We start from the raw sequence: 19,752 nt of genomic DNA, 5'->3' as shown, positions 1-19,752 counted from the left end.
TATATATATATATATATAGAGAGAGAGAGAGAGAGAGAGACCTGCAGCACTGCTTGTGAAGCTTCTGCCCTGCAGCTGGGAAGTGGGGCTTGAACCTGGGTCCTAGCACACAGTAAATTGTGCACTCAACTGGGTTCACTGACATCCGGCTCCGTATCTTAATTTTTTAAATAAATCACAGATGACTAAGATGTTGTGGGGAAAACAACACTTTATTTTTTCCTAAAGGACCACATGGAGTGTCTCCTCAGCTGCTTCATGCCCCAAAGATCACATCATCCATCCTGTTTTGGCAGCATTGGGGGGGGATCTGATGGAAACTCAACCACCCAGAGTAACTGTGGCCCTAGCTATTTACTTATCTTTGTTTCCAGAGTCAGAACAGAGGCCATGAGCCTGCCCTGTTTAATAAGGAGCCCTGTGGAAATGGGAAGGAAAAATATGTTTTGTTGAGCACTGTATAGGTATGAGCTGCTATGCCCCTTTGAACAGTTATGGGAAGAGCTAAGTGGCACCAAAGTGAATGTATTTGGAACAGATCCCAGGCTGGGTAAGGGCGGGTGCAGGCAGGAGGCTGGATGGGTGTGCTATGGGTGATTTAATTATGCCACTAGGTGTTTTATAGGGAGCTGTGATGGCTTGTGATTTGTGTCTGTGATGAGAAGGAGATGGGGTTTCATGTCTATTACAGTTTCAGGAAAGTAACTTGGGGGAGGAGGAAGGTGTGTTTCCCAGGAGGACACTTCCCAAGGCTTTGATGAGAGGCTGTATAGATAGTAAAAATAAATAAATAAATAAGTAAATAAATAAAATAAATAGGTGTCACCATGCTGTGGGCTGAGTGACCAAAGGCATTGAAGTATCATGTGGCATTGTTGTTTTGGCTGGCACCCATGTCCTTACCTGGAAATCTGGAAGCTCCTTTGGAGAAAAGGCCAACACATGGGGTTGTGGCTGTGAAAAACCAGGACTGGGGTGCAGACCGTCCCAACCGCTCTGCCCAATGCAGCTACCTTGGCAGAGCCACCTGATAAGGGAGGCATCAACATGATCCCTGCTATATGAGTCTGGAAACCCCTGGGAACTTAAAGATGTCAAGGAAATTTCAAGGTCACTATCTGGAAAATGAAAGAGCTGAAGATTAAGTGAGGTGGTTAGACTGTTTCCCTGTGATTTCCTGGACCAACTATAGCTGAGTATTTCCAGAGTATGGCCAGCTCTCTAAGGGTGATTGAGTCCTATGGACAATTAACGAGAGGAGCTGAGCATAAAAGAGACTCAGGTTACCTTGTCTCTGCTATCCCTCACCTGCCCACCTTCATACTTGTGGGTTTACTGTAGGATGGGAGGCTAAAACAGAAACATAATGGCTTTTAGGGACAATGCTTGATCTGGCCTTATCACTTTTCTGTGTTCCCACCAAACTAGTTTCTGCAAATGGTGTGACATTTGGCACCATGGCCCATTGTGGGTTGCCTTTGAGCACTTGTTGAGGATCTCATTGACAGTAGTGCCTTAGTGCCTAGAACAGCACATGGTGCCTGGTATATGCCCAATAGGGCTCTGTTAAACACCTCAATGAATGTATGCAGTAGTAAAATAAAGCAGCTGATTGATCACCTGTGCCCTCCCACAAATATTCTAAATGCCATTATTTTCTAAATTACTTTCCTCTTTGTGGTTGTGGTACTTGATGAGAAGACTTTTCTTAATGTGTCTTATTAAATCTTTTTTTATGCCTGTGGATTTTTTTTTGTCAAAGGTGATGCATTTTGGAGAAGCTATACCTTAAAAAATTAAATTGTATAAAGTGCTACTTTGCTAAAGTATGTTTAGTTGCCTGGGGTAGTAGTAGGTTTTCAAGAAAATAAATGGTTTAGAGGCCAAATGAATTTCAGGAAAGGTTGGTTAATCAGGTCTCAGTTGTGGAATATTTCCAGGTTTGAAAAATATTTTTTGTTTAGAATTATTAGATAGAGGGCTAAATCCTATTTTTATTCCATAACTATAACTTAGCACCAATAGTGAGAAGTAGTAGTAGTGTGACAGAATGCCAAGGCTCAGTGCTTGTCACTTGAAAGGCCGATTAATTTAAGAGCTAAGAGTTGCTACAAAGAAAATGAGTTTAATTTCAGTACTACCATGTAAGAAGATGACAAGACTCATGTCTCAGAAAAAAACACTGTACTCTTCAGCCAGGAGTTGGGACGGGGAAGGAATAAAAGTAATAAGTCAGCTAGAGACAGCTAGGGGAGTCAGTCACACAGCTGTCTGACTGGCTTCAGTGAACTGACAAGTATCCAGAACACAATCACTAGGTCAAGGTGGTCTGTTTCTTGCAGAACTCTGAGACTCATTGCTAAGCGTTCTCTGTGGAACAACCTCTAAAATCTCTCTGGTGGAACTTGATGTTTCATTGTCAGTTGTCCCTCACTATCCATCCAGGAATGACTTGTTGGTAAGCAACATACACTGTATGAGAATACTCTTTACCATTAAGCACCTGATAAGGTAAGGGTCAAGGAGCAGAAGAATAAGAGGTCATGGGAACACAAGATGGAGCTTCTAATGTCTGTTCTTGTTTTAATGTCCTCTTACTTACAGTAAGTTTTAGTATTTCATTCTTAACTTATGGGTGATAGAGCTCAGGGACTGAGTGAGTCATATGTCTGTAATAAATCTTGCCATCTCCACCATCGTCTCTAATATAACACCTGTGCTCTTGCATAAATAAAGCGAAAATTGAGAGGGAAGTACAACATGATTTTGAAACAAGTATCAAACACCTCCAGTGGACAGAGGACTGTGGTTTCAGAAAAACTGCTAGTCCCAGTGCCAGACAGTAACCTCCCAGGACTATCCGTCAGTGCCAGTTCTCTGCACAGTAATTACTGATTCTCTCCTTAGTGGATCCACTGGTGGATCTAGGAATAATTGCTAGGAAACTCACACTTTTAAGTTTACAAGAGACAAACAACTTTCCATTAACCTCATGGGACTCTTGGGGTATTCAAACTATGCTACGTAAAGGACATGGCTGGTCACAGAAATATGGGGGAAAGATTTCACCTTAGCAATTTTCACCTTAGTATTTTTCTCCATAGGGGAGGGTCTGGCTCAGTAGATTATGGTGAAGAAAAAAAAAACAACTGATGGGGAATAATTTTCTTCTCAGAGTCTCTTTCCTTTCCTTGGGATTTTGAGCAGATCTAAGTCTGACTGAATTCTTCCTGAAAGTCTTTGTTGTCTTCAGCTGACAGTTGACGAGTGGGTACCAGTATCCAAGATAAAGATGAGGAAGGTTTGGATGGGTTCAATTGGAATTCTGACCTGCACCTTTGGTGTTTGTGCTCTAGAGATCTCAGGGAACACAGAGGACATCCCTCTGGTGCGCTGGAGGCAACAATGGCTGGAGAATGGCACCTTGCTTTTCCATATCCATCACCAAGATGGTGCACCGAGCCTCCCTGGTCAAGAGCCAACAGAAGAGCCCCAGCATGAATCTGCAGAAGAGGAATTGAGGATCCTTCACATCTCAGTCATGGTGAGAGCAACCTGGCCTTAGCCTCTTGGGCAACAGCTCACATTACATTGATATCAAGAGACTTGGGTATACAGACATTACTCGTTAAGACCCAATTCCATAATGGGCCTTGATTAATAAATTCCCACCTATGGGAAATGTCTTCGCTTGTGGGGCCAGTAAAATTTGTGATAGTTTCTACACTACCTTTTGATTCACTGCAACAGGAATCACTTTTACAAATCAGAGATATTATTAGGCAAGGCCATGAGTTGTTTTGGGAAGTAACTATTCAACTAGTAGATCAAACTATCTTAGCATATTGTTCCATAAATATTTGCTGAAAAACTGAATTACAAACTTCCTGCTGCTTCCAAGCCTTCTTTTTCCCAGCAGGGAGACAGTCAGCCTCCTGACCTTCTCTCCCATCATAGTAAAGGGCAGGATGATAGATTCTTGCCTTTTACCCTCACCCAACCCAAGAACTTCTCCATCAGTTTGCCTTCTCCTGTTAGAAATCAGAGGCCTTGGGATAATTAGAAGATTGTTTCTGTTATAATTCTGGGAAGGTGTGTTTTAAATCTTACCTTTTAAGTGTTACAATGTGTGTGTGTGTGTGTGTGTGTGTGTGTGTGTGTGTGTGTGTGTGTGTAGGGGGCGTCTTGTTTGCACTGGTATATTTTCAGTATCTGGAACAATTGATTCACAAAATAAATGGCTAATAATCGTTGGTGGAATAAGTGAATGATTTTTCCCTGGGCCTATGTATGGAGGACATGGGCCGTTTCACTGGCAGGAAACTCAGTTGAGGAGTTACAAAAACTTTAATCTATCTACTACACTAGCACCATCAATACAAACTATTTAGTTTTATGTATCAGACTGGAGAACATAGAACACATAGTAGATATATTCTAATGTCTACTATCCAGATATTTGGCATGAAAAGTCCTCCATAAAAATTTCAGATAAAATCTCAGATGTAAACCTTGAGCTTCTCATTTCTTCTTCAGCTAGTGCCTATATATATTAAAGTAGCTTGATAGCTTTCCTGCAGATAAACAAACAACTTTATTTGAACTGGGTGGCCTAGAAGAGTTCTTGAAAAGCCAATGGTAAGCCTCCATCTCTGTTAAGACCAGAAGCAGACAAGCAAATGAGATTCCTATCTTCACACTTACAAATTAACCGTGCTTCATCATACAGTAGTTGCATACTTGTATACCCTTAATCAGGATCAGTGATTCCTCTCTCAGGGAAGGCTCTCTCTCAGTGTCACTTGTACTTTACGGAGGCTGAGATCAGACAGAGAGTTGGATCAGTCTTGGCATTGCCTGGGGTGACAGAGACTGAGTCCACATGTGTAAAAGGGCTGGTTGGAAATAAAGGCCCCAGGATAGACCTCCCACCAGCCAGCCCTTCCTCCTAGCAGTGTGGGAAGTAGTCAGGGTCATGGGTAGGTCTTGCTTTGTTTCTTTGCATCCAACACCACTTTATTTTATTTTATTTTTTTTTAATTTTTAAATTTTTAAAAAAATTTTTATTATTTATTTATTCCTTTTTGTTGCCCTTGTTGTTTTATTGTTGTAGTTATTATTGATGTCGTTGTTGTTGGATAGGACAGAGAGAAATGGAGAGAGGAGGGGAAGACAGAGAGGAGGAGAGAAAGATAGACACCTGCAGACCTGCTTCACCGCCTGTGAAGGGACCTGCCTGCAGGTGGGGAGCCGGGGGCTCAAACTGGGATCCTGACGCCTGTCCTTGAGCTTAGCGCCACCTGCGCTTAACCCACTGTGCTACAGCCCGACTCCCTCAACACCACTTTAAAAGAACTGCCTATTGTAACACCAAAGAGAGGTTTAAAGTGAAAGACATCCTAATTCCTAATGACTGACATTATTTGTGATTGTGTCTGATAGAAAGACCCTGAATACAAGGTATGAAAACATAGGACATGTTCACCAAAGTTGTGTTTAATGAGAGCTAAAGATATAGGATAAGGATCCATGGACAGATCATTTAAACTTACCCTAGTTTTTATATCACATTATCACAGTAGTAAGGACTCCACCTCTCTCTGCCTGATGAGGTACCAAGAAGATCTCTAGAGAAGACTGGTAGTGGTGGTGGTGGTGGTGGTGGTGGTGGTGGTGGTGGTGGTGGTGGTGGTGGTGGTGTGTGTGTGTGTGTGTGTGTGTGTGTGTGTGTGTGTGTGTGTGTGTGTGTGTGTAGATGGGCACCAGTGAAGACAGAAATGCCTTGCTAGAGGATATCCAAGTATTTGAAGAAATAGATTGTGCACTTAACTTAGGACCCCTATGAGAAACATACATCACCAGTCCTTTGATGGAATCCCTGGGCAGGGATTTTAAATAGAAAAATGGAAAGAGATTAAGAATCAATCTTGAACCTATTTCTGAGCTCTTTCCTTCCAATGTTACTGGTTGCCTCTGCCCGGCCACCAATGCCATTCTAATTACTTATTAAAATGGAGTCGGTCCCTTTACTTTTGTCTATACTTTGCTATTTTTGAAGCAATCAGAGGTTGAATGTACATGAGCAAAGGGTGAGGTCAGGCAAGCCTTATGTTTGTCTCTGGACTGGCTACTTGGGTGTGGACAGGCTGTCTTCTCCATCAGCAAGGCCTGTGTCCTCTGCAGGAGGGTGGGCATACCAGGTAACCCCTAATGCCACCCCCATAACCCTCAGCAAAGACAGGCCTTTGGCAACCATCTCACTTTCTCTCCTTCCTCTATTCACACACACCAGCACCCCTTCACCCCCCACCCTACCAGTATCCCTTCCAGACTTAACATTCTCCTCTAGAAATAGTTTCAAAGTCTGATGTTGCCTGTCTACCCTCAGCTGGGAATCTAGCCCCAGGGTATCCTGTTTGAAGGTGATGCTCCTGGTGTCCAGGAAGACTTCATAAGACTCTGGGATTGGTAGATTTCTTCATAAAATCTCAGATAAAATTTCAAAATGGAAGCCCTGAATCTTCCCATATCTTTCTGTCCCAATGAAAAACTGATTTAGTGGATTAATGCATGTAATGGAGCTATTTTATTTAAACTAAAAGGTGGAAATATGAATCCTTAATGATCAAATGGTAAACCTCAAGGTCTAAAGTTGAAAAATGTTTACCTATGGTTCCCAATGTCTAAAATATATTCCATCCACTTTGTACCATATCCCTTGGAGATGAAATCAACAGTAATAGAAGCATCTGGGATGACAGCACTATAAATGCCAGAAGATAACAAAATCCTTTGACTAGGAACTGTGTCGGCCAGTACAAGACACTTCAAAGAAATATTATTATCCAAACCCTGTTAGTCAAGAAGTAATAATAGCAGGGCTATTTTTCATTAGCTGTAACAATCAATATTGAGGCAGTTTGCAGTTTTAATCCAACTAGCATAATTTGAAAAAAAGAAAAGTTAAGGTGATTATCAAAACATGAATACACCCAACATTTTCCCTCTTGTTAAGAAAATGTAGATTTAAGAGCTTAGCCAATAATCCTAAATATTTCCAATATGTGTGGAGGGAATTAATGACCTTGTAAAAACCTTCAAGCTTATATCCCTCTCATTTTTGTTTTTACTCTTTTCTCCATACTGCTTCAATGCAAGGACCACTGTTTATCTTTACAGCTTGCATTTACTCGACTTTGTTTTAAACACAAAAAATAATGAATGATAGAATGAGAAGCAAAGGAAAAACCCCATGATATCCTTATGACATTGTAAGAACAAGAATTTGTGAATCTTTTTATCCCACATGCACAGTATATATATAATGGATAAAACTGTGGATCTGCAGGAAAGACTCTCTCAGCTGGGAACTTGGCAATTGAAAACTTTGAAAACCTTTTTCATCTCCTATTTTTCAATCACATCCTAAATTTTTGAATTATTTTTTTCCAAAAGAGTACTATTCCTTCCCTGCGTAAAATAATTGGATTTTTCCTCCTGAAATTGTGTATTATTGCTTTGAGGGTCAAATGATGTATTTTAACCTCCTGCATGATTCAAACTTGGCTGAGGAGCTCTATTTCAAATTTTTTGCAGGGTAATTGACATTTCAAACACAAAAGTACACAAGGATACTCTTTTGCAAAACTCTTGTGAGCAAGTAAAGGCAAAATCTTCCAGTGAAGATTGATGTGTGAGTCTAAACCAAAAGTTAAAGACATTCTCACTTATAAGCAAATTGTTTACTTCATAGAAGACCAGGTTATCTTTTTTTATTGTTCATAATTATTTTTTAAACTATTTTTTCTTAGTGATTTAATATTGATTAACAAGATTGTAAGATAACAGGGGTACAATTCCATACAGTTCCTACCACCAGAGTTTCATGTCCCATCTTCTCCATTGGAAGCTTCCCTATACTTTTCTTTAATTTTTTTTTTTTAGTGATTTGATAGTGATTGACAAGATTGTGGTATAAGAGGGGTACAATTCCATACAATTCCCACCACCAGAATTCCATATCCCCTTTCCTCCATTGGAAGTTTCCCTATTCTTTATTCCTCTGAGAGTATGGACCAAAGATCTTTATGGGAAGTCGAAGGTGGAAGGGAAGACCAGGTTCTTTTTTTAAAAATTTTTTTATTTATAAAAAGGAAACATTGACTAAACCACAGTATAAGAGGGGTACAACTTCACACAACTCCCACCACCAGAACTCTGTATCCCATCCCCTCCCCTGATAGCTTTCCTATTCTTTATCCCTCTGGTAGTATGAACCCAAGGTCACTGTGGGATGCAGAAGGCTAAAGGTCTGACTTCTGTAATTGCTTCTCCGCTGAACATGGGTGTTGACAGGTCGATGCATACTCCCACCCTGTCTTTCTCTTTCCCTAGTGGGGAAGGGCTCTAGGGAAAGTGCAGCTCCAGGACACATTGGTGGAGTTGTCTGTCCAGGGAAGTCTGGTCAGCATCATGCTAGCATCTGGAACCTGGTGGTTGAAGAGAGTTAACATACAAAGCCAAACAAAATGTTGACCAATCATACTAAAGGCTGGAATAGTGCAGATGAAGTGTTGGGGTGTGGGGTGTCCTTCATTTTGTAGAAAGCTAGTAGGCATATTTTAATTATATTCCAAAGGGCCTGTGGCTATACTGGTTTTTTTTCTTTCTTTTTGCCCCTGAGACTGAAATTTGATATGCAGATGGATCCTAATTATTGTCTGGGGAGGTGATGTCATGGCTGGCAGAAGGACCAGAAAGCTGGATCAGGGAAGAGAGTAGCTCCCAAATATGGGAAAGGTGTATAAATATTGTTGACTGTAAACCCTATTTATTTGATGTGATCTGGGCCCCATATTCAGCTTAGAAGCCTATGTGACCTCTGCATCCCTGTAAATCTAAGCTCACATTCTGTGGTCATCAGTAGGAATGTTCCAAGCTGCCCCAGTATCAGGACCCATCTCCCTTAGGTGTAACATAGAGTATATTGTCCAGCCTCCCTTTGGAGGATAGAACATTCTCTACTATTGTTGATCCAAATTGAGGGCAAGGTCCTATGGGGCCCCACAAAAGGGTCTATTGTGTTGTTCCTGATAGGAATGACCAGTAACAATGGAGAGAGGGATTTATTTGAGGTCTAGGCCCATCATGTCTGTTTGGGAATCTCCTAGGTTCAAATACAACTTTCATTCTGATGTTCTTCAGCCTCTGTGTGGAGTTGAATTTCCATATTGTACTTTGACTAATTTACCACATGATCTACACTTTTCTTTCCAAAGTATATAAAAGAATTTAATGGTGCATAATAGAATTTTAATGCATCTCTATATATTTTATCCTTGTAATTAAAGACGGCAGTGTTAATAGACTCCATATATGATATAGGTTGAAGTACATTTTTTTTCACAGCAGGTAGTCTTTTAGAACTGCTTGGGTTTGATATATTTTATAGTGCTAACTCCCACTAGTAGAAAATATTTCTCATAGTTCAGTCTTCATTACTAGAGACTGTTCACAGCTGTAAGGGAAAAGTGATCTTTGATCATTTGTTTATTCACTGAATACCTGAGCATGTTGGGAATATTACCTCATTGACCAAGTCTGAGTACTGTATAGACCCCTAACCTTAGCTGTGCAGCTTTGTCTTTTGGGTCCTGTGACATTTGACTGCCGCTGCCATTAAGATGTTAAAAAAAAAAAGATGTTAGCCTACTCCCAGCCTCTTGTTCTAGGGGTCCCCATGTGAGCACAACAAACAGTTTCTTTTGAAGGAGAAACAGTATGGAGAACCAGGCTCTGGGACACCAGAGACCTCAGGCCCTATTGGAGAGTCCCCTAACCCATGAACAGAAATTGTATTTATAAAAATATCTATCTATCTATCTATCTATCTATCTATCTATCTATCTATCTATCTACCTATTATTGGAAAGAGACAGAAAAATATAGAGAGAAGGAAGAGATAGAGAGGGAGAGAGAGGGGCTGGATGGTGGTGCACTTGGTTGAATGCATGTATTAATTACTATGTTCAAGGACCCTGGTTCAAGTCCCTGGTCCCCATCTGGAGGGGAGAAGCTTCACAAGCAGTGAAACTGTTACAGGTGTCTTTTGCTCTCTTTTAAAAATACTAGAAAGAGTATGAGAGAGAGAGAGACTGACTTGCAGGTGGGGACAGGGGTCTTGAACCCTGGTCCTTGTGCATTCAACTTGGTGTGCTACTGCCCGGTCCCCAGAAAGGGTGTTCTAGAAGCTTCCATTTGGGGAATAGTAACAATCATGACTGAGTTGGTGCAAAGCCCACAGAACACACCAAGGGAACCTCTAGAGTCACCACAAATAACCTAGTTCCAACTGAACCCAACAGTTACTAACTTGCTCTTCCTGGAGCATCCTGTCTAATTTGCTCAAAGTGGTCTACCCTTTACCCCCAAAGCAAAGCCTCATCTAGGGCAGGGAGGGACAGTTCAAGTGTGTCCATTGCTGGGTGTCACTGAGACCAGTGGTACCTGTTAAATGTGCAAAGGCACAGGAGAGAAGCCTGAGAGCTTTTTCCTCTGGCACCTTTAACCAAGACAAATTTGTCCCAGCAATTCATTAGTGTTGTTTTCGATGGGTTAGGTTGTTTTCGCCGGGTTGGCTTCACGGGCGGGTAACAGATGACCAGGGACTCATGGTTGAGCTGTAGGCAGTATCTCTTTATTCATGCAGGACGCAGCACAATCTAAGACGAGCTAAGTTAAACTCAAAGTACAGTACAGTAAAACTCACAATGCTGTCTTTATATATACTTGCCAAGTAAGGTGGAAACAGGATGTGACATAGAGAGGGTGGAGAGAAAAGTGACTGGTGAAAATCAGAGTGTGACAAAGAGGGGGCAGAGCAGGCGAGAATCCTATCACTGAACCACAAATGCCCTGGAGGGAGGGTGGAACTTGTTAACAGTGGTTATGTAAATAGAATGAAGTGGTTATGTAAATAGAATAGTGTTAAGCAGGGGGAATTTAAAACAAATGAAACAGAAGGGGTCTCATGCATACCAACACATTAGCACTTCATTCATCAGAGTCACCCTTGCTTCTTTAGGGTCAGTTGAAAGGACTTGTTAAGTTCTCCTGAGAATGTTCACATCATTAGAAAACACCTGAAGGTGCTTATATATGTATTACCATGAAGATTAAAGGAACAAATAGGAGGGTATGAGGAGGAGGTCTTGATTCAGTTGTAGTGATTTTTTTTTTCTAGGATTCAGTTCCATGCTGCCCACCTGTCAGTGAAACTGTGATGTGAAGTCTTTGTTAGGGAAGTGATAGGTGATTGCTAACATAGTCAGCAGGGTTCCCAAAAGTTCTATGCTCATGGGTTGTGTCTGATTGACTGATGAAGAAGGGATTATTCCAAGGGCCTAAGGAGGGTTTGGCTGACAAACTTCTCCCAGTTGGCTTTGTGGTTAGGCAGTTATGTGTGAGTCCCTTAGAGTCACCAAATGAATGCCATGTAGCTTGCTGCACTGCCTCCACCCCCATGTTCTTGACGAATGGGAGTATGGTGTAGACAAGAAAACACTAGGTTTAGAGTTGGACTTTCAGTCTTGACTCTATGCTTTAACCCATTTGCTGAACTTTTGAAGAAACTTTCTCACCTCATCTGTGGCAGGGAGGTGTGGATGAAGTAGAGTGGAGACACACACACGCAGACCCTCTTTTGTAAGCAGATTTGACTGCAAAAAGTCACATGGTGACAGGAAACTCCTTCTTGTGTGTAAGCTCCCTAAAACAGACTATACTGAGCTTGAAGATGAAGATTGTGCAGGATCTCAACTCTTCTCAGACCACCCAAGGCGGGGCTCTATTCTCAGGCCTGTCCCTGTTGCTTCTTTGGCCATGATTGAGTTCCCTCATCTAGTTCACTTTGTCTCTTTCCCTACCTCCATGATTTGATACATTTATCCTTCTAAGGGTCTCGTTAAGTCACCTAGTTTAAAACCTTTCTCAGCTATATAGAATTAAAAAAAATTATCTGTGATTAATAGTGGGTTACAAGGTTATAAGATTATAGTGTATAGTTCCATAACACACCCACCACCCAAAAGTCTGTGTCCTCACTAAGTCCCAAAGGTAATTCTCACAAAGTCTTAGAAAGTTTGTTTGCTTCTGGTTTTGTTTGTTTGTGTTTTGTTTTGTTGCAAGTTTATTTGTATCAGTTCTCTAGATTCCACATGAGTGAAACCATCTGGTAGTTATCTTTATATTTTTCCCTACGCATAATCACCTCCAGTTCCATCCATTTTGTCCTAAAGGACACAATATCATCTTTTTTATTGCAGAGTAGTATTCCATGGAATATGTATCCCATAGCTTCTTTAACCAGTCATCTGATGATGGGCATCTAGGCTGCTTCCACTCTTTGTCTATTGTGAATAATGCAGCTATGAACACAGGGGTGCAGATGCCCCTTCTAATTAGTGCTTGAGTTAAAACTGGATAAATGCCTAAAGTAGTATTGCTGGATCATAAGGTAATTGTATTTTTATTTGTTTAAGAACTCTCCATATAGTCTTCAGAATTTCTTTTCTCTTCCCCAAATCACTTTATTGGGGGACTGATGGGTTATAGTATAGCTGTTGACACATGGTTACAATTTCTCATTTCCCCTTGATAAGTGCCTACAAAACACTCTCACCCACAACATAGATTTCTCCAAGTCCTCCTTCACCTCTCTTTCTTCCTCCCCTTTCCTAGAATGCTTCACTTTGGCACAATACATCACACCAAGTCCAAGCTTTATTCTGTCTTTTCCTTGGAGCAGCCAGCATCTCGGTCCCACCTTCTCTTCTTCTAGAGAGACAGACAAGTGCGCCTGGATGGGCACCACTGTGCTGTAGCACTGGGATTTTCCTTCTAATCATCCCACAGGTGGAAGTCAGCCCCACTGATGGCTGTGGAAATGAGGAGTGTGGTTAATGTGGCTCAGAGTGTGACCGTCCTGCTCTTGCCACAGTGGAACAGCAGTTCCTTCAGCATAAAAAGCCAGGCTTCTAGGACTTACTTGCTCCATACAACAGGTTGACTTGTGGAGATGTTAGGAGAAGGAAATGAAACCATCATCACCGCCATCACCACCACAATCTAATTTTGCATTTATTCCACTCCAGGCACCATGCTAAGTATTGCCAGTACATATGGATTTATTTTATAAGTTGGATATGTTCTCACCCCCATCATACAGTTGAGCTCATTCAAGCCAAATAACCTGCCTGATGTGCACAACCATTAAGTGGCTGCAGCAGGACTGGAGTGGAGGCTGTTGACTTTGCCCTCTAAAATGTGCTTAGCTCTTATCCTGACCCTGAGTGTTCAGGGTCAGAATGTGTTACAGGTCCTGCTATTACTGGCTTTTGCTATTTGACCACTGAGACTCCTCTACAGTCTTTCCCTGCTATTACCTCAAAACTACCTGAGCACAAGGACCTCCACCAAGGAGGAACCAAGGAGTTTTCCTCCGGTGGTTACCCCAGGAAACTCACTCCCAAAGCCTAGGTTCTGTCCAGCTTAGCAACACCCTCCTGCCAACCCTGGCTGTAGCCTAACTTTGTCCCAGCTGCCAGTGGTCTAGAGACAACTGGGGACCCACCTCAAACATTCTGAAAGCCACGTGACACTCAGTTTCAGCTTCTTCAGATACCTACACTGTAGTGCATTTTTAGAAACAGGAAAAGAATAGCCTTTTAAAAGTGTTATTGATCTATTGTTGATTTAAAAGAGTCATTGACTTGCACATTCATTCAGATATTGATGCTTTCATTGAATCAATATCTGTCCAGCTTTAGGCAGTTTTTTAGCTACTAAGGGAATAGAAAATTGACAAAACAAAATTCTACTCTCAAGAACCATTTCATAATACTAGTAATATTCAGCATTTGCAGATGTTAACATTGGGGTATTGGCACTGCTATCTTCCTTCTGTTCCATCCCTTTGCATTCTTCCTGTCTTCTTTTCAACCTACTTTTGTTTCCTAAGGTTTAAAGAGACCTTAAATTACCCCCATGCCCCCAGACAATAAGGGGGGATAGCTAAGTGGTCAAATTTCCACGAGAATTCTAATGTCTTATTGACATAATATTCTGTCCACTAATGTGAATCACTTGACATAAAAGCCAACAATGTACTTCTAAGTATTTAGTTTCCCAAATCCCTGAAGACCCTTTTGAAAGCAGGATTTATACTCGCTGGGGTTGAGATCAATATTAAGAACTAGTAATATTTATAGTAATGAAACTATCACTTCACTCACTCCACCCCAGGTCTGGGATCCCTCTCATGCATTTTTTCAATTAGTTCCCCTAGCAACCTGGATCAGTTCCCATGGAAACCTCATGAAAGTGATGTACATCCTCCCATCTTCTAGATGTGAACACTGAGAGCTATTGAGTATACTGTGGGTCCATGGCCCCACAGGAGAAGCCAGGAGTCCAGGCAAGGGTATCTGATGCTCTAAGGCATCAGGCAGAGGGCTTCTTCAGTTCTACAGGTTGTGAACAGATTTCCTTAGTCAGCACAGCTGAAAGCCTCCCCCTTAGAGAAGATTAGGAAGACACTTGGAGAATTGAGGAAGAGGTGGTACAGTGGGCCAAGTTAGACCTGAGATTTCTGATTTAATCCCACATATCACGTATAGCAGAACAGAGAGGAGTTTTCTTTTCCTCTGTCATGAAAATAAATAAATAAGTAAGTAAACAAATAAATGAATCTTAGAAGCTGCAGAGCTAGAAGCAGGAACACACTCAAGTATCCCAAAGATATTTGGGGTTGGTGCTGAACAAAAGTTCTTGAGGAAACTATAGAGATGACATGTGCTGTGGCCTTGAACTTTGACGAGATGGTAATATAGCAAGATCTTTGTTTAAGAGATGTATTAAATGAGAGAGGAAGAGAGTGAGATCAGAACTGGCTCATGCTCAGATCTCACTTATGTTTTACTGGGACTGGACCTGGGACTTTGGGCATATAAAGCCTGTACTCTATCGCTGAGCTAGCTTTACAGCCCCTACCACTTTACATCTTTATTCAAGCATCTCCTGAATTCTGCAGTGACCCAGGAGAGATTGCTTTCTCTCTCGCAACTCACTTTCCTCCTCTACCAAATGGGCATAATAGATTCCACCTGTTTCTGTGATGAAGCGAAGCAATTGCTTTTAAGCACTTCCTGCAGTGCCTGCCCATGGGATACACTTGGGAAATTTGAAGTCAGTAAACTCTTGAGGTGCCATGCAAGCTGCCTGTAACAATTCTGTGTGTCATGTGTGACCCAGGGGCCCACGGCCAGGAGGAGCAACTGGGATCACAGCACTCTCTCAGGAGTCCTGGATGAGTTCTGCTTGGGGAAAAGACTGAGGCAATTAGGGACATAGGGACCACAGATTCAGAAAGGGCCGTCACAGCCACACCAAGTTCATGGCCATTCCAGCTGTTGCTAAGCCACTTTTGCTTGGCTAGTGACAAGGTTTCCTAGCAGCAGTGCTCTGGTTAAGGATGATAATCCCAGCTCTGAAGGTCCCTAGAAGAGCTCTACTCATTTGTTTCCTTGTTAATCAGACCAAATGATGTTATTATGGGAATTCCTTTTCTGCCCAGGTAACCACGCACACAGAGACTTTTATTCACATTGGCAACAGCTAGCAGAATGTGTGGAGAAATAGGTGATATTAAGGGCCAGGTTTGCTGAAAAAACTCAGGAATCAGTTTTTAAAACATCTTTCTTATTCGTCTCATATGAAATAGTTTCATATGTGGAAGATGAAGAGAGAGAGAGAAAAAGACAGAGCACCACTCTAGTAAATACAGGGCTGGGAATCAAATTCACAACCAGTAGGCTTTCCCAGATGAGTAATCTTCCAACCCATAAACTCAAAGATCCTTTATTTTATTTACTTATTTATTTGCTTCCAGGGTTATGGCTGGGGCTTAGTGCCGGCACTATGAATCCACTGCTCCTGGCGGCCATTTTTATTTTATTTTATTTTATTAGATGTTACAAAGAGAAATTGAGAGAGGAGGGGGAGATAGAGGAGAGAAAATAGAGACACCTTGAGACCTGCTTTGCTGCTTGTGAAGTGACCCCCCTGTAGGTGGGCTGCTGGGGGCTTGAACCTAGGTCTTTGCGCTTAGTACTATGTGTGCTTAACCCAGTGCACCACTGTCCAGTCCCCTCAGAGATTCTTTATTTGTTTAATTACCACTAGGTTTTATTGTTGGACCTTGGTGCTAGCACAACAAATCCACATTCCTGTCAACCATTTTTCATATATATCAGAGAGAAATTGAGAGAGGAGAGAGAGATGGAGAGGGTAAGAGAAAGAGAGACACTTGTAGCACCACTTCACTGCTTCAGAAGTTCCCCCCAACCCCCACCTCCACCCCACAGGTGGGGACTGGGAGTTTGATTAACAAGGAAACAAATGAGTGGAGCTCTTCTAGGGACCTTCAGAGCTGGGATTATCATCCTTAACCAGAGCACTGCTGCTAGGAAACCTTGTCACTAGCCAAGCAAAAGTGGCTTAGCAACAGCTGGAATGCCCATGAACTTGGTATGGCTGTGACAGCCATTTCTGACTCTGTGGACCCAGTCCTTGTGCATTGTAACAGGTCACTATAATGGGCAGGCCACCACCTGGTTCCAAAATTTCCCTTCCTGTTAGGCTATATTCTGTTTCCCCAGTGACAAAATGAAATACCTGCAGCTGCTTTGCACAAAAAGAAATGAATATAAATATATACACATGATTAAATGTATGTAATATGTTCATAATGTATATATAATCATATAATATACATATATAGTTCACACTGACTGGTAAAAACAGAAAATCATCTAAGAGAAGGACCTTTGCTTTTCATACCATTCTCTTTGGAAAACACTGAATACAATCCTTCCTGTGGTGGTGAATAGATGTTTTAAAATGCATTGAGAAATGTCTCTGACCTCTCTGGTGATGGGACTATTTATGGCATAGAAAAGGAAAATAGTCAGATCCTAGTGCAGGTCAGTTTGTTTCACAGGAAAGAACTACTGTCTTTTTAGGTGAGCTTCCGCAGGTCATGATGCCTTGCCAATGGTGCTGAAAGGTGTGAGCTAGGGCCAGGGAGATAGCACAGATGTCTCTGCACAAAACACCCATGCCTGAGGCCCCAGAGGCCCCAGGTTCAATTCCTGCTGGCCCCACTGTAAGTCAGAGATGAGCAGTGCTTTGCTTTCTCCCTTATTTAAATTAAAAAAAATTTTTAAAGGTGTGAACCAGAATGATAAGCCACCATTTTCTGGAAACCCAACTAACATGCTATGGGTGGGAGCTACAGAGCATAGACTTTCCATTTGGAGACCTTGGGGCAACATAGAAACTGACACCTCAGTGGGACTGGCTTCTTTCCAGGAAGGGTGCTTGAAGGCCAGCCAACTCCAGACTGGGGAATGAAGATGGACTTCTAGGTAGAGGTCTTCACTAAGGACTCAGAAATGGTAGAAATGTCATGCAGTGGGTGCTTTGTCCCCATACCCAGCCAGCTGAAGGGGTATCCCTGTGGGGCATCCAGCAACACAGCTTGGGGGAGGTCCCCCCTAGGCTAAGTTCCTTGCCAAGGCTAGGCTGTAGAATGTGTGTACAGGCATTCTGCCTGGGCAGAGCTGTGGCATGGGAATGGGGTTCACTAAGAAATGCCTGAACAGGGGTTGGACGGTAGCGCAGTGGGGTAGATGCACATGGCGCAAAGTGCAAGGACCAACTTGAAGATTCTGATTCAAGCCCCTGGTACCCCACCTTCAGGAGGGTCATTTCACAAGTGGTGAAGTGTCTATCTTTCTATCCCCCTCTCTGTCTTCCCTTCCTCTCTCAATTTCTAAAAATAATGATAATAAAAGAAAGGAAGAAACAAATGCCTGAACGTGCTTTAGGTGCTGGGATAGTGGGGTCTGAGAGATGGAGCCATCAAAGTACGTTTCAGAAAGGAGAACCTTTGATGAGACTCAATGAGTGGAAGACTTGGGCTGGAGACAATAGAGAGGGATAGGTCAGGGAAAGCGAAGAGCAAAAGCTCATGACTCAGTGACAAACACAAACGAATTCTTTCACTCCTCCTTTCTCCATTTTTTTTTGGGGGGGCTCAGTGCCAGTGCTATGAATCCACTACTTCTGGTGGCTATTTTTTCCCTTTTCATTCAATAGGACAAAGAGAAATCGAGAGGGGAGGGAGAGATAGAGAGAGGGAGAGACACATAGACACCTGCAGACCTGCTTCACTGCTTGTGAAGCATCCCTGCTGCAGGTGGGGAGTGGGAGTCTGAACCTGGGTCCTTGTGCATAGTATTATGTGCATTTAACTGGGTGCACCACCACCTGCCCCTCTGTTTGTTTTTTTGCCTCTATTTTCTCTTCCTTTGAGGCAACAGGGACTTGTGCATGCATGATCCCACTGTCCTCTGTCCACCCTTTTTCATTCTTTTTTTTAAAAAATCATATATGATATATATAATATATGTGGAAAAATGAAAGACTATCACAGCACCATGCAATGCGTGGAAATTTAGCCAGCAAGGTATGTGCTCTACTGGCTGAACTATCTCCTGGAACCCTTTGTTCTCTCTTTCAAGTTCTTTAACTCCCTCTTCTGCTCCCCCTTCCCTTTCTACATCTCCATTACCCTTTCCATACAATGGAACAAAAAACTAAGGATAGAAAACTAAATAAGGGAGTCAGGTGGTAGCACTGTGGGTTAAGCGCACATGGTGCAAAGTACAAGGACCAGCGTTAGGATCTGGGCTCAAGCCCCTGGCTCCCCACCTGCAGCAAGGAGGCTTCACAAGCAGTGAAGCAGGTTTGCAGGTGTCTGTCTTTCTCTCCCCCTCTCTGTATTCCCTCCTCTCTCTGCTTCTTTTTGTCCTATCCAACTATGACATCAATAACAACAATAATAACCACAACAATCACAAAACAACAAGGGCAACAAAAGGGAAAAAGCCTCCAGGAACAGTGGATTCATGGTGCAGGCATTGTGCCCCAGCAATAACCGAGGAGGCAAAAAATTAAAAAAAATTAAAAAGATAAATAAATAAATAAATCACCACTATTCAAACAAGGAAATGGATCTCTATGATTAGAAGGACCCAAAGTCCCTCTTTACAGGTTGACTAGGAGTGACCCCCCATGGTCAAGGACTCACACCTGGGCAGATCTAGAATTTTGGCTGGCTGGTATATGGTGTCTGCCTCACCCTTTGCCTGGGAAGCCAGAAGCCCTGGTGGTCTGTTTCACATGAGTGTGTCTGACTGGATCAGGCTAAACCATGACTTAGCTCTGCACAACCCAACCAGTGATTAGTAAATGAGAACAAGACTAGAGTTGAGTCTTTTGTCATTTTCCATGGAGGTGGGCAGAAAAGGTATTCAGCTCCCAGCTAACCTTGGCTCTGACCCATCTGTGGCTGGAGTACACTGGACCTGTGCCCAAGGGCTTGATATATGTGACAAGCATCAGGCCTGGGACAAAGTGAACTGTGCTCCACTGGGGAAGAAATCAAACCTCCAGCTGGCACATTCTCTGCTTGCCTTTTTCACCTTCCCCTCAAAAGCCAAATGCAGGGTGGTGGTGGTGGAGGGGGGCTTTGTGACAAAACTCAAATCTCATACTTCACATGTGAGAGGCCCTGGCTTCAATCCCTGGCACTGCATGAAGTCAAGAAAGCTAGACAGACATAGAACATCA

At 42.4% G+C, this 19,752-nt stretch overlaps 1 protein-coding gene across 1 annotated transcript in view; it reads left to right on the top strand.

The window, feature by feature from the left end:
• ASTN1 (astrotactin 1) overlaps positions 1–19,752 on the top strand; it is a 320,336-nt gene that overhangs the window by 117,676 nt on the left and 182,908 nt on the right. The window contains exon 2 of the mRNA XM_007531466.3: positions 3,357–3,544. Within this exon, the coding sequence (XP_007531528.1) occupies positions 3,357–3,544 (188 nt within the window). The remainder of the gene's footprint in view (positions 1–3,356; positions 3,545–19,752) is intronic.

The sequence above is a fragment of the Erinaceus europaeus genome, chromosome 9 (genome assembly GCF_950295315.1).
Source record: "Erinaceus europaeus chromosome 9, mEriEur2.1, whole genome shotgun sequence".
In the NCBI taxonomy this organism is placed as follows: domain Eukaryota; kingdom Metazoa; phylum Chordata; class Mammalia; order Eulipotyphla; family Erinaceidae; genus Erinaceus; species Erinaceus europaeus.
The sequence above is the reverse complement of the archived record's forward strand: the minus strand, read 5'-3'. Positions and strand labels throughout refer to the sequence as shown.